The sequence below is a fragment of the Achroia grisella genome, unplaced genomic scaffold, assembly GCF_030625045.1.
Source record: "Achroia grisella isolate CSIRO2021 unplaced genomic scaffold, CSIRO_AGI_Agris_v1 utg669, whole genome shotgun sequence".
In the NCBI taxonomy this organism is placed as follows: domain Eukaryota; kingdom Metazoa; phylum Arthropoda; class Insecta; order Lepidoptera; family Pyralidae; genus Achroia; species Achroia grisella.
Window position 1 is genome coordinate 557433 of NW_026712988.1, and position 12990 is coordinate 570422.

Genomic DNA, 12990 nt, shown 5'->3' on the forward strand with positions numbered 1-12990 from the left:
GCGTAGGAACGAGGATAATATTTTAAGGAAGGTGTTACATATAAATGTGGATGGTTATAAGGGCAGAGGAAGGCCGAAAAAAAGATGGATGGACGGTGTGAAAGATGATATGGTAAGAAAGGAAGTAAATAACGCGATGACTGCGAACAGGGATGAATGGAAGCGAAAAACATATTATAACGACCGCAAATTAATGGGATAAGGAAGAAGCAGATGATAATGATTCCATAAGGTCACATTCGTTGGCCTGTTTATCAGTCTAGGTACACAAAAAACTAAACATAACGTTTTAATGAAATAATCTACTTCATTTAAAATGTGCCAATGCACTTACTAACACCACCTTTGTTATTAACAAGTCTTTGTGAGTAACTAGGTAATGTTCAATTAAGATTTCCGGTAACTTAATACTAACTGACTATTTTAATAGACACACATGTAGGTGTAGGTGGGGTGTTGGATGTAGGTGTTGCATCATCCAGACCAGATATGATCATATATTCGAAAAAAACTAAAGGGGTAGAGCTCACTGTACCATGGGAAACAAATAGACCTAAAGACCCTGTGTACAAGACTCCTCAAATCCGGGCCGCTGGTACAACAATTCCTAATTTTTAAATATTTATATTTTATACTAACTTTTGCCCGCGGCTTCGCTCGCGTTAATTTATCCCCTTAGGGGTGGAATTTTAATCCTTTCTTATACGTCATAGTAGCTTTATAGCAAAGGGTGGAATTTGTGAAAATCCTTCATCATATTTTATCCCTTTGGGGGTAGAAATAATTAATTCCTTTCTTAGGGATGCCTACGTCATAGTCTAGTTATTTTATATATATATAGATATATGTCAGTCACCTTAGAGTTATTTATATATATATAGATATAGATCGGTTGCTGTAGGTTTGTTATTTTTCACTATTTGAAAATAATGATTTTATTTATATATTTTGTCACCATACAGATTTTATGTAACTACATATCTTCAATATTTAATTAATTAGGTATATTTAAATAGTGCTTCTCTGGATGTTTTCAAGAGAAGAATATGTACGTGTATATATACAAGTTATTATGTGTTAAGTTTTTCAAGTGTACAATAAAGAATAAATATTTTTAAGTACAGTACTTACGTGTATTAATAAAATACCTACTTTTTACTCTAATCTATTGTTAACTTATTATATGTTGTCTTATTGGCGGGTAAAAGTTAGTGTTATATGTATAAACCCACTGTTGTATGTATGAATTTCATTCAGTGCACTTGATGACACATGGGAATTTCTATTGTTCTTATTATTTCATCAGCTCAGGAGGAAAATTGCTTATATATATATATATATATTCGTTATCTATCAATTATGTCTGAGAACTTCATGGTCAAGTCAAAGACAAAATGAACTACTTTACATATTATCTTTTACATTATTCTTTCTTTATTCTTTATATACAATAACTACATGCCGATACCACATTTGTTTATTTGTTTGTTAACATTTTCTATAAAAACGCTCAAGCCGTCTTTAAGACATGAAATTGTTACAGATGTTCTTGATTGATTATCCACGTAAGACTGAAGAAATCTTTGAAAATTGGGGTGGTATTCTAAAGGAATAATTATATTTTTTGTTCAAATATACCATCTGTAATCATCTTTTAATTAATTTATTAAAAGAACAATAGATGATGTAAATGCTTTATATTTATTATTGGATTATCGATACTTGGTACATACAAGTCTTTACATAATACATATATTAATATATTCATATAGGACATTTATTAATACTTAATTGTGAATGTTATTACTATAGTGGTTAACAGTACTGCCTTTTAGACTTTAAAGGTCGTCAGTTTGAATCTGAAGCTCTGTATCAATTAATGTTTCCAATTGGCAACTGGATGGATAATGGAATCAACTGAACCAAACCAAATTAATACTAGAGACGGTCGTTTTGCTTTGTAATGCAAGTAAGAACTTATCTTCTTGTTCTTTCTTTCTCTTCTGTTTCTGCTCTCCTAATTTGGCGCCAGAACAATCTGACTTGGGTTGTCGGGTCGGGCAATTTTTCCACAGCGACAAGCTTGCTCTTACTGGTCTACCAGGTGGCTGGAGGAGGACGTCCTCTACCTCTTTTCCGTTCAGGTAGTTTTAAGGCTTTTTGGCCCCATAATTTCTGGTCAGTACGCATTACATGGCTGTATGGCCATCATCTGAGACGGCTTTCAGTAATTTTGTCCGTTATTGGGTCCACTTTAAGTAAAAACTTATGCTTTAGGAAATATTTATTCAAATCAACTTAAGTTTTGAATAGTCACCCATTCGAAAAGCAGACTCTAGAAGAACTAGCAAGAAACTTGTGTATTACTCTTTAAATTTTTACGTGTTACGCTCTAAATAAATATAGTTCAGCATTACATATTTAGGATTTTGTGTGAGGATCAGGATCATAAGCGCATAATGACGTGTAAATAGAATTCATGTTGGAAGGAGAAACAGATGTTTTATTAGTTAAACAATATTTTAACAATACTAGAAATTTTACGAATTTGCTACACACATACAAATTAATATCTAGTCGAATACTATTGTACATAATTTAATTTGTTTCAATGGGATACAGTTCTTCCCAAACGTTGAATCTGTCTTCGAACATGTTCTTTTCAATTGAGAACTGCTTGTCAAATTTGAGGTACTTGTGCGCGGTTGGTGTCATGGCGGGCCACTGGAGAGTTAATAGCTCGGGTAGCTCATTGCTCATATTGTACCACAAGTAATGGACTATTTCATGTTTTTTTTTAATTAAATTAAGACCCCGCTTATCCCGGGGGATACGATAACATAAAGAAACAGCGTTATTGTTATCGCAAGTGTAGATATAGATCGGGTAGCTTATTGCCTCCAGGACAATAAATTCGGAAGAAATTAATACAATAAAATCTAAAACTTCAACTGTTATATATGGTGGAGACTAAAGTCGTATACGTCAGGCAGGTATTGGCCTTCAACCAACTACCGTCTTTGTAATATCTTCCGCGATTTTAACGGCTAACTGCGGCTACCAGCATTAGAATAGTTCAAAAGAAAAGGTGTCCAATGATTTTGTTTCTTCGACAATAATTAGGGAAAATGCCAGGAACAAGTCTCAAAAAGAACAACTTACCCAAATCGAGCGAAATTGTACCAGATAGCAGTCATTCTGTCTACGATGAGGGAGTCGGTACTCTCGCTGACATTGATGGTTGGGAACTGGTAGCTCAGCGTGAATAAATAAATCAGGTCATCATGATGGGCCGTTCCTGGAATGAACTTTTATTAACTTCTAATATAACGATAGCTTTTAGTTTAGGACATTTACGAAAAATTTTTTGGTAATTTTTTTAGCCGTTTATGAACGTAAAATTTTTATATTATATGTTACATATTCCCAACCGTCCAGTTAAGTATAGAGATCCAATTGAGAAGAATTTCAATAATGAGTCTTATTATTATTATTATGACTGGTCATATTGCCAATGTAATCTTATATATAAAAAGAAATTGTTACCTATTAATATTTCTTTGTGATAAGAGAAAATAAATTCACAGTTTTGCTTGTGTTCGGTTGTTTTCTAATAAAGATAGCGGAACGGTAAATTATAATAAAATCTCGGTATTAAGATTTGCCAAATGAGTATTTTGTTAAAAGTTACAGATGAATTGTTGGAATACTAATTCTGGATTCTAAACAATTGTAGACACAGGGTAGTAACGCTGTAGATATAATTTGGACTGTTTCTCCTGGATACTATAAGTGTGAAATAGAAAGAACATTTGAAATAGTTTAGAATTGAAACCGACATGTAGCGTATTACGCTCATTCAAAAGATATAAATTGGAAGTTCCTTGTAGAGCGTTAACCAGTGTGTGTTGTATAAATACCTATTGGTTTTTTGGTGACAGGATCCTCATAGTGGCTATGGTTGCCAATATAAGCAAGTTGGTAGTAGTAGACCTTATGTGGCGAGTGACGGCACATTAGGTTGGCCATTCTGTCAAAAACACAGAAAACAAAGTTCACTGACAAAAAGACAAGGAGACCCACTTGATGTCAAATAGTAACCATCACCTATAAAGCCTATATCATTAAGAACATTAGCATTAACATACAATAGAATTCAATTTATTGCAAGACACACTACAGCGTACATTAATAATGATTATAAAATCTTAAGTAAAGAAAACATGCAAAAATAAATAAAAACGTAATATCGAAATATACATTTATATGAAAAAGTCTGAACAACAAACATTATAGCAATAAAGTAGATGTTACTAAACATATTATATCGCAGGACTTTATATATAGCGCTTTATATACCCGTCCAAAAATATATCTTCAGGTTTTGTTACTTCAGAGGAAGATATGCCTTGAGTATTAATCAAGATCTATTATAAGGAGTTTTTAGTAGTTGTATTAATCTTTCTTTGTTAACATTAGTTTTTCTATTAATATATCTAAAAATGTATTTAAGTGCAATAAAGAATATTTATTAGTATAGGTCTAGGTAATTGTTTTAAATTTCGTTGCTATCATAATAAGACTAGAGTTAAATATATTACATTTTCATGAGTATCACTTTCCAAACTTACTTATGCACGCCGAAGCCTATAAATGCGTCGGAATACAACTTTCCAAGGGCATCTAACGTGTCCTGATCATCGGACAGCGGTTTGTTTCCAAGGTATCCCAGTCTTAACCTATATCCAGAATTCACTGCATTCTCGTTCTTTGGTAGTTGAAAATTGGCTGGGGCGTAAAGATCCCAATTTGCATCCAAAGCTTCACGAAGAGTTGCGTTTTTCACGATAGCTGAGGATGGTATGTTTTAAAATAAGAGGTATGGTTCAAAATAAGAGGCTTTATCCCAAAAGGATCCAAGAACATTAAATGAGACCCTAATTATCGATGATAATATCATATAGTATAGATAGTCATCGCTAATGTAGGATAAAATTGTTTCCTTCTTATTTCTACTAACTTAAAAAATACTGCATCCATGATAATTGTAAGTAGACAATTGTCAAACATAACCATACCACATACCATATCGTGAATACTAGATACATGACCAAGAGTTTCTATCTCTTTAGATACATTGAAAACATCGGTGATCTCGCGGTTTCGACCATCGCTTTACTTCTGATGGTTGCCGATTTCTCGCACGATGCTAACGCTTTCTCCACCCTAGCTTATTAGCTCCGGGAAAATAATATCTAAAACCTCAAATCAAACTTCATGCTTAATACTTACAGATAGCACTCCAGAAAAATTCATCATGCGTTTGACTTATGATATGGGGGACAGCGTGTATCTTTCCTTGTCGAATAGCATCCGAGGGATCCATAGTAAGGAAACGCTCTTGACCAAAGTCGCGCTCAACCACTGGCCTCCAGACGGTACGAGAATAAAGCGGATCCTTAAAAGAACATTAATCATATACCTTCCCGATTGTAAACCCAAATGGGTAATCAAAGGCATTATCAACATCCCCGCCATGGACGCAACATTTCACATACATTCCTCTATTACAAGAATCCGTTAGAAATATTCAATGTCTGATAAAGTTTTTTTTCTGGCAGTAGGATTGGAACTACATTTTTGCATCATAGTTTTAGTAGTGCCTCGCTCTTACTTAGCATGAAGTTCAAGGAATAAACCATAAATATATCACAAACTTCTTTGTTATTTTCCGTTTACGATGGCGTTACTCGGATACTTACAAAGAATCCAGGCAATGAATCTCCAATCTCCCTGAATGGCTTTGTCTTCAAGCAGTCAATAATAGCCTTGGAATTGTTTATGGGACATCCCACGAGCTGTGCTTGTTTCACTGCCAGAGGATACAGGTCATGCTGTACTGTTGATTGACTAGCGGGAGAACCACTCATAGATATGGCGCGATGAAATAGGCCTAAAAATAAAATTCAAAGTAAGAAATTCTGCTTATTTTGCTTTTTTATGGACCTAAATAAAGAAACTGTTAGGAAACTAGGAAATGTTCTATAATATTAATTTTCTAAGATCTTTGTTACAGAGCACAGTAACATTTCTTCCAAATACAGGTAGTATTTGGAAGAAATGTCACTGGGCTCTGTAAAAAAAATGGAATAGGTAAGTTTAGAATACATTGTACTTAAAACCTTTTTTAAATGTTATCTTCAGATGGTGCAGTAAATTTGTTCTGACTTGATACTTGCAGAAAACAATTTAGGTGTCCACAAAATTGTTTTTACCTGACTATTTACCAAAGGATAATCTTAAAAAATACTTAAGCATTTTATAATTTAAGTTAGTAATACGAGCTGTAATCACGAGAACAGCGCTGTAAGATACAGCTAGCTGTTCAGTACAACTTTTACTAAACATACCTTTAGACATAGGAGAGATCATATGGAGCATGACACTGAAAGATCCAGCGCTGCAGCCAGCGATAGTAACAAGGTTGGGATCTCCACCAAACGCACGAATATTGCGCTGCACCCAACGCAGAGCCGCCACCTGATCCTTGAAGCCATTGTTCCCAGGAGCAAGAGCATCGCCGGTGCTAAGAAAGCCTATTAGAATTTGAGATTCCTGCATTATTTTTTCATATGTCATCGGAAATTAATAATTATCATTGTACTGTGCATGTTGTAATGATCGTAACTGTTGACATACCTAATATTGCTGGAGATCCTACTAGGAGATATTTACCACATTAATGATACGATCACAAACGCCACTACAAACGTATCACGGGTGGAAATATCGGAAACTCGAGAGCATTTTCTTACTTTGATGAGTCTGTGTTTATTGTGTTTTATACAGTTTGACGGTCTCGGTGGTCTAGCGATTAGTACTTTAGTTCCGATGGTCGCGTGTTTATTTTTCGCAGGACACACACATTTCTAATCTTAAGTAAGTCTGCTTGTATATATATATTATGTATTTATGTATGTATTTACAAAAATTATGTATCTAAGTATATCTATCACTTATCTAGTACCCATAACACAAACTATGCTTAGCTTAGGACTAGATGGCTTGTCCAACGATATTATTATTATTTCTTTTATTACCAAGAGTCGCAATCCTGTAGTTGATGGTGACGAGTACGATGTCTCTGTCGAGGAGGTAATGAGGACCAGCGAGGTCGCTGCGGCCCGTCATGGAGTAGAATCCGCCCGCGTGGATGAAGAATATCACAGGGAGGGGTTTTGTGCTGTAAACACAGAGAAATTTTGTAAATCTATACTAATATTAGCTGAAGAGTTTGTTTGTTTGAAAAATTCATTTTTGTTGGATAGTCCATTTACCGAGGAAGGCTTTAAGCTATATATGTTTCAAATGAGAAAATATAATTGAAAGACAACAATATTCCTTACTAATATTATAAATGCGAAAGTAACTCTGTCTGTCTCTCTCGCTTTCACGCAAAAACCACTAAATCAATTTATAGGAACTTTGGTACACAGAGAGTCTAGACTGTGACAAAGAACTATGACTACTTTTTAATGCGAAAAAGGTGGTAAGGGGTTCAAAAGGGAGATTAAAGCTGAAATAAAAGATTATATGGAAGTATCGTCATTTTATGCAGACGAAATCGCGGGCACAGGCACAGGCACATCTATATATTAATACATGAAGAAAAATTTTGAATCCCCTTTTACGAAATTTCGCATACTTACAGTTTAGAGAAGGAATGTAGAATGCTAATATTTTTTAATTATTTATAAAAAGTACATTAAATAAAAAAAAACATTATACACAGTACTAGTGTATTTGACACACACACGCATATATACCGTTATACAGTTTTGTTTATTGTTAAAGCCTGTATTGAAATTGATCATAGATTAATATTGTTTGTATTTACTATTATTAGTCTATAGTCTTTTTGAATGTTAAATAAATTATTGTCAAATTTTGACCACTACGGCGACTACCAGTACAATTATTTTTTATGTTCGCATTTTGACCACTGAGTAACCACTAGTACCTCCAATTAATTTTCTATACGCCTTAAATTACAACCATCGTTGGCTGCATCGACCCCAGCTCTCTGTAAACCCACATTCCCATATTGATACAATAGAATAGAATAGAAAATCCTTTATTCAAATAAACTTCATTTAAGCACTTTCGAATAGTCATAACATTTTTTTTAATCTACCGCTCATTTGGAAAGCTGTTTCATCACAAAAAGACCGAGCAAGAAACTTGTGTGTTGCTCTTTTAAATAATAATTTTTCAAGTTCAATAATAAAATTACGTTAAGTTAATTTGAATAAACATTAGATCTTTCTATTCTAGGATCTTATGGAATACCATGTACCTATTATGGGACTTCTCATTGATTGGCGTGTATACATTGATGGTGAGACAGTCCTCGTCGATGTAGTAGGTGGGAGGTACCGGCAACGGGCACGCTGGTCCTTCCTCGGTCGCATTCACCTCATTTGTGTACTTCAGAATGGGTACTGGAGGCTGCAAAGAGGAGGCAAGGAGTTAAGAGCAACTGTATCTTGTTGCCATTGATCAACAAATATCATCTATAATAAGAAACATAGTTTTTAATTCATATACTGTTTTAAACTTGACGCGGTCATTATTTATACGTATAATTAGTAACAATCACGGGATCTTACCACGTTTTATATTTATTTGCTGAGTTTCCGATATTTTGGCAGTGTTTCAACCACCATGATCACGGGTAAACTGGTAAAGCATGATTTTTACTAGTTTTTAATTCAATTCAAAAGAATGTAGGTCTATTACAGACTCTTATGATATGTCAAATCTACCGTCAGTTCGGAATGATTTCGAGATGAGAAGAACTGACAAGAAATTCAGCTCGTATTCTTTTCAAATAAATGTTGTACATGTTTACAATAATACAGATTCATTTAAATTCAAATTTGGGAGAATAGAGTGTATGAATAGAATTGTACTGTTTTGCAGTTTATTTAAACTTTCTCGTAGATTTGTATGTTCATAGGAGACTAATATCCCAATTTGGTAATCAGAGTGGTGAGATTATGGTGAGAGCAGCACTTGTGATGTCTGCATGTATGTCTGTCGACTCAAAGAATTTACATAGAACTAAGGTACCCCTTAGTTCTATGTAAATTCTTTGAGTCTAGAGAATATATTAGATACCTCTAATATATAAAAAGCCTGTGTCACAGTGTTTGTAATAAAACTCCTCTGAAACGGCTTGACCGATTCTTATAAAAACATATGTGTATATTAGGTCTGGAAATAACATTTAAACAATATTTTTAAGGGTGGTCCACGCCAATTTTTTTTTACAATTTTCCAACAATTTTTTTAATTACTTCAACGTACATATAAAAATCTTTGTATATGTCATTTAAAGAGAACTTACATAATATACATACTTATGAATACAAATTTTTAACCGTGCGAGGAATCGAACCCGCGATCATTTAAGGTAAGGCAGTTTTTTAAACCACTAGACAACCGTAGCCAAATAAACACAAATATCTAGAAGGTTACCTGAAACCTGAGTTCTCCTACAGGTGGTTCAGCATATTTGATGCCGCGGTAAGCCTGGAACCGACGTCCCCGGCGCGTCTCCATCCAGGATCCTCGGAACGATCCAGATGTGGAAACCGTCAGCGGATCATGAGCTGCTTGACCAGCAGAAGCAGCTGTTGATATTTATGAAGAAGATAAGAAAGAAGAAAAGAATATGAATTACTTAGAATAATATTCATTTTGTGAAACTTAATTCAAGTAACAATCAAATCAAAATATCTTTATTCATGTAGGTCTATTACAGACTCTTATGATATGTCAAATCTACCGTCAGTTCGGAATGATTTCGAGATGAGAAGAACTGACAAGAAACTCAGCTCGTATTTTTTATTTTAATTTCGAAATGAGAAAAATTTACAACAAATTCAGCTCAATTTTTATATTTTATCTATGACCCTGACTGTGTCTCTTGATTAAGAAAGATAGGTATTTAAAATATGATAACCACTATACACAGTTTAATTTTTATCCAAAAAAAACTTATAATTATTTTATTTATTTATTTATAACTAGCTGTAAAAATTAAACTTTTTTTTTCTAAAATGCATCAGTTACCTCCCAAAGAAAGTCCCGTCAAAATCGGTCCATCCATTTCAGAGATTAGCCGGAACAAAAAGACCGACAGACAGACAGACAAAAATTGTAAAAAATGTTATATTGGTGTATGTACCGTATTTATATTCATATCCATTTAGTAAAAAACGGTTATTTCAATAATACAAACAGATACTCCAATTTTATTTATATGTATACATAATACATGGACACTGAAGGCAGAAAAGCCAAAGAAATTCATAGACAACTTGTAAATATACAAAAAAAAGATCTATAATCTCAGGACAATTCACACAGCGCCATCTACACTCAAGTTAAGATAGCTAAAACTTGTGTTATGGGTACTAGACAACTGATATAAATAATGGATACATTTTTTTTTGTAAATAAATACATATTATAAATTAAAAACACCCAGACAGATACAAACAATCATACGCATGAATGTTTGTACCGTGCGAGGAATCGAACCCGCGACCATCGGATAGTAAAGCGGTGTGCTACACCACTAGACCACTGAGGCTGTCAAATTTATGTTATTATATTATATGATTCATATATATGTTACCTCTGGATGCGCTTGCCTCCACATCATTGCAATGCACCAGTGTGTAAATAATTACACACATTAATAATGTTTTCACAAACATTTTCCTTAAACGCTCTCTAACTGATTGAAACAAAAGGCAAATTACAACGGTTTATATATGTACGCATTGTACATATATATGTGTAACGTGACACTGTATATGTGCTTCATATTATAAGAATGACTAGCTACAATAGAAATGACAAAAATAATAATAATAAATGCTCTTAGATTCTGCCCGCATTCTCTCCCTGGGGCCCTGAACCCCGGCCGACTGTGCTCCTGCCGGGGTTATGTTGCCATCTCCTCTCCTTAAGAGGGGAGATGAGAATTTTTGGGAAAAAAAAATAATGTAACTATTTATTTGACGACCTCGGTGGTCTACTGGGGTTCGATTCCTCGCACGGCACAAACATTTGTATTCCTGAGTATGATTGTTTGTATCGGTCTGGGTGTATTCTATGTATAATATGTATGTATTTACGAAAAAAATGTATCTATGTATTTGTATCAGTTGTCTAGTACCCATATCACAAGCTTCAGCTAGCTCAACTTGGGTCTAGATGGCGCTGTGTGAATTGTCCTGAGATATATTATTATTATTGTTCGTAAAGAAAAAATAATTTACAAAAAAAGACTATACCTACAAAGATCCAAGCTATAGATTAAATATACTATAGTATAATCTATACATATAAATATAATTGGAGTGTCTGTTTGTAATATTGAAATAACCGTTTTTACTACATACGTATGAATATAAAAACCGTACATACACCACACATACAAAACAACAATTATAAAAAAAAAATTTTTTACAATTTTTGTCCGTCTGTCGTCTGTTTGTTCCGGCTAATCTTTGAAATGGCTGGACAGATTTTGACGGCACTTTTTTTGGCAGGTAGCTGATGTAATAAGAAACAACTTAGGCTATTTTTATTTAAAAAAAATAAAGTAAATTCCACGCGGACGAAGTCGCGTGTACAGCTAGCAATAAATAATACTTAACAACCTCGTATTTTTGTAGTCGGTTAAACCTACTTATCTTAATAATTATGTACGACAGTGCCGTCTGGAGTGCAGTGTGGATTCCCCGACAACCATTCCATTTTCCTTATTACAGAACCGGTTTCTTTGTAATTATACATACCTCTACCAGTTTGGTATAATTTGTGCATACTTAAATCGTATAACTTTAAATTAATTGGCTATATAAATAGAACTTGTCTTGGTTTCCGAGAGAATGTTTGATTTAAATAATAATAATAAACCTAGGCTATTAACATATATGTTCGTTCGGTGCGAGGAATCGAAGCTGCGACTATTGGAAGTAAGGCGGTATGCTAAACCGCTGGACTACTACTACTACTGGTAACAATATATTAATACATATATGTACATGTGTGTAGTATATATATAAGTTACCTACGACTTAGTCCATGTGGAATTAAGTTTTTTTTTAAAATCATATACATAAAAATTTAAAAACAGAAGTAGTCTAAGTTACTCGTAACATTAGCTATCTGTGAGTACAAGTCCGGTCAAAATCGATCCAGCCGTTTTAGAGAATAGCAAGAACAAACAGACAAATCGATAAAAATTTTTGTAATAAGTTTTTTGATGTAAATACCGTATATACTTTTATGTGTATTTAAAGAAATTTAAAGAAAATTAATTTTAAGTTATGGACTGACACTTGAATTTTATTTATTGGGTCTGCTCTAATCACTACCACGTCGAGTGGAATGAGTCATGCTCACTAAAATGTCCAGACATGTGGCGGCGTGGTGGGCCGGGTCATTGGGCTCCCTAAAATATGGTCGAGCGCAGTGGTGGCTGGCTCATCCGTCGTACTCGTGAACGAGTGCTGCTTGTAGCGACTGGTCTGCTCTTATCACTACGACTGATTTAATCTTATTGTGTATTTATATTTGACCCAAATAAATTAGTGCTAGTTGGTAGTTTGTATTCACACGTTTTGACTTGTAAATGTAAACTTACAAGGATTATTTAAAAGAGCAACACACAAGTCTCTTGCTCGCTTTGCTTGCTCTTATTCCTGTGAGGAGAAAGATTTCCGAATGAGCGGTAGATTGAAAAAATTGTGATGACTATTCAAACGTGCTTCAATGTAAGTTTATTTGAATAAATGATTTTCTATTCTATTCTATTTATTTGTACGTATAGTACTGTGACAAAAATGTTGCATTTGAAAAATATAAAATCAAAAAGAAAGTAAGTGCAACACAACACTAGAAAAAGGG

At 33.9% G+C, this 12990-nt stretch overlaps 1 protein-coding gene across 1 annotated transcript; it reads right to left on the bottom strand.

Moving 5' to 3' along the window:
• Positions 1-2467: 2467 nt before the first annotated feature.
• On the bottom strand, positions 2468-10815 carry LOC131849948 (carboxylic ester hydrolase-like). The gene is made up of 11 exons (XM_059200081.1): positions 10706-10815; positions 9541-9695; positions 8357-8508; positions 7101-7243; positions 6411-6596; positions 5763-5953; positions 5293-5458; positions 4632-4851; positions 3921-4030; positions 3163-3298; positions 2468-2755 (listed from the first exon to the last, which is right to left on the bottom strand). Exons 1-11 carry the CDS (start codon positions 10785-10787, stop codon positions 2599-2601), a joined length of 1698 nt encoding a protein of 565 aa, XP_059056064.1. The 5' UTR covers positions 10788-10815; the 3' UTR covers positions 2468-2598.
• Positions 10816-12990: the final 2175 nt, after the last annotated feature.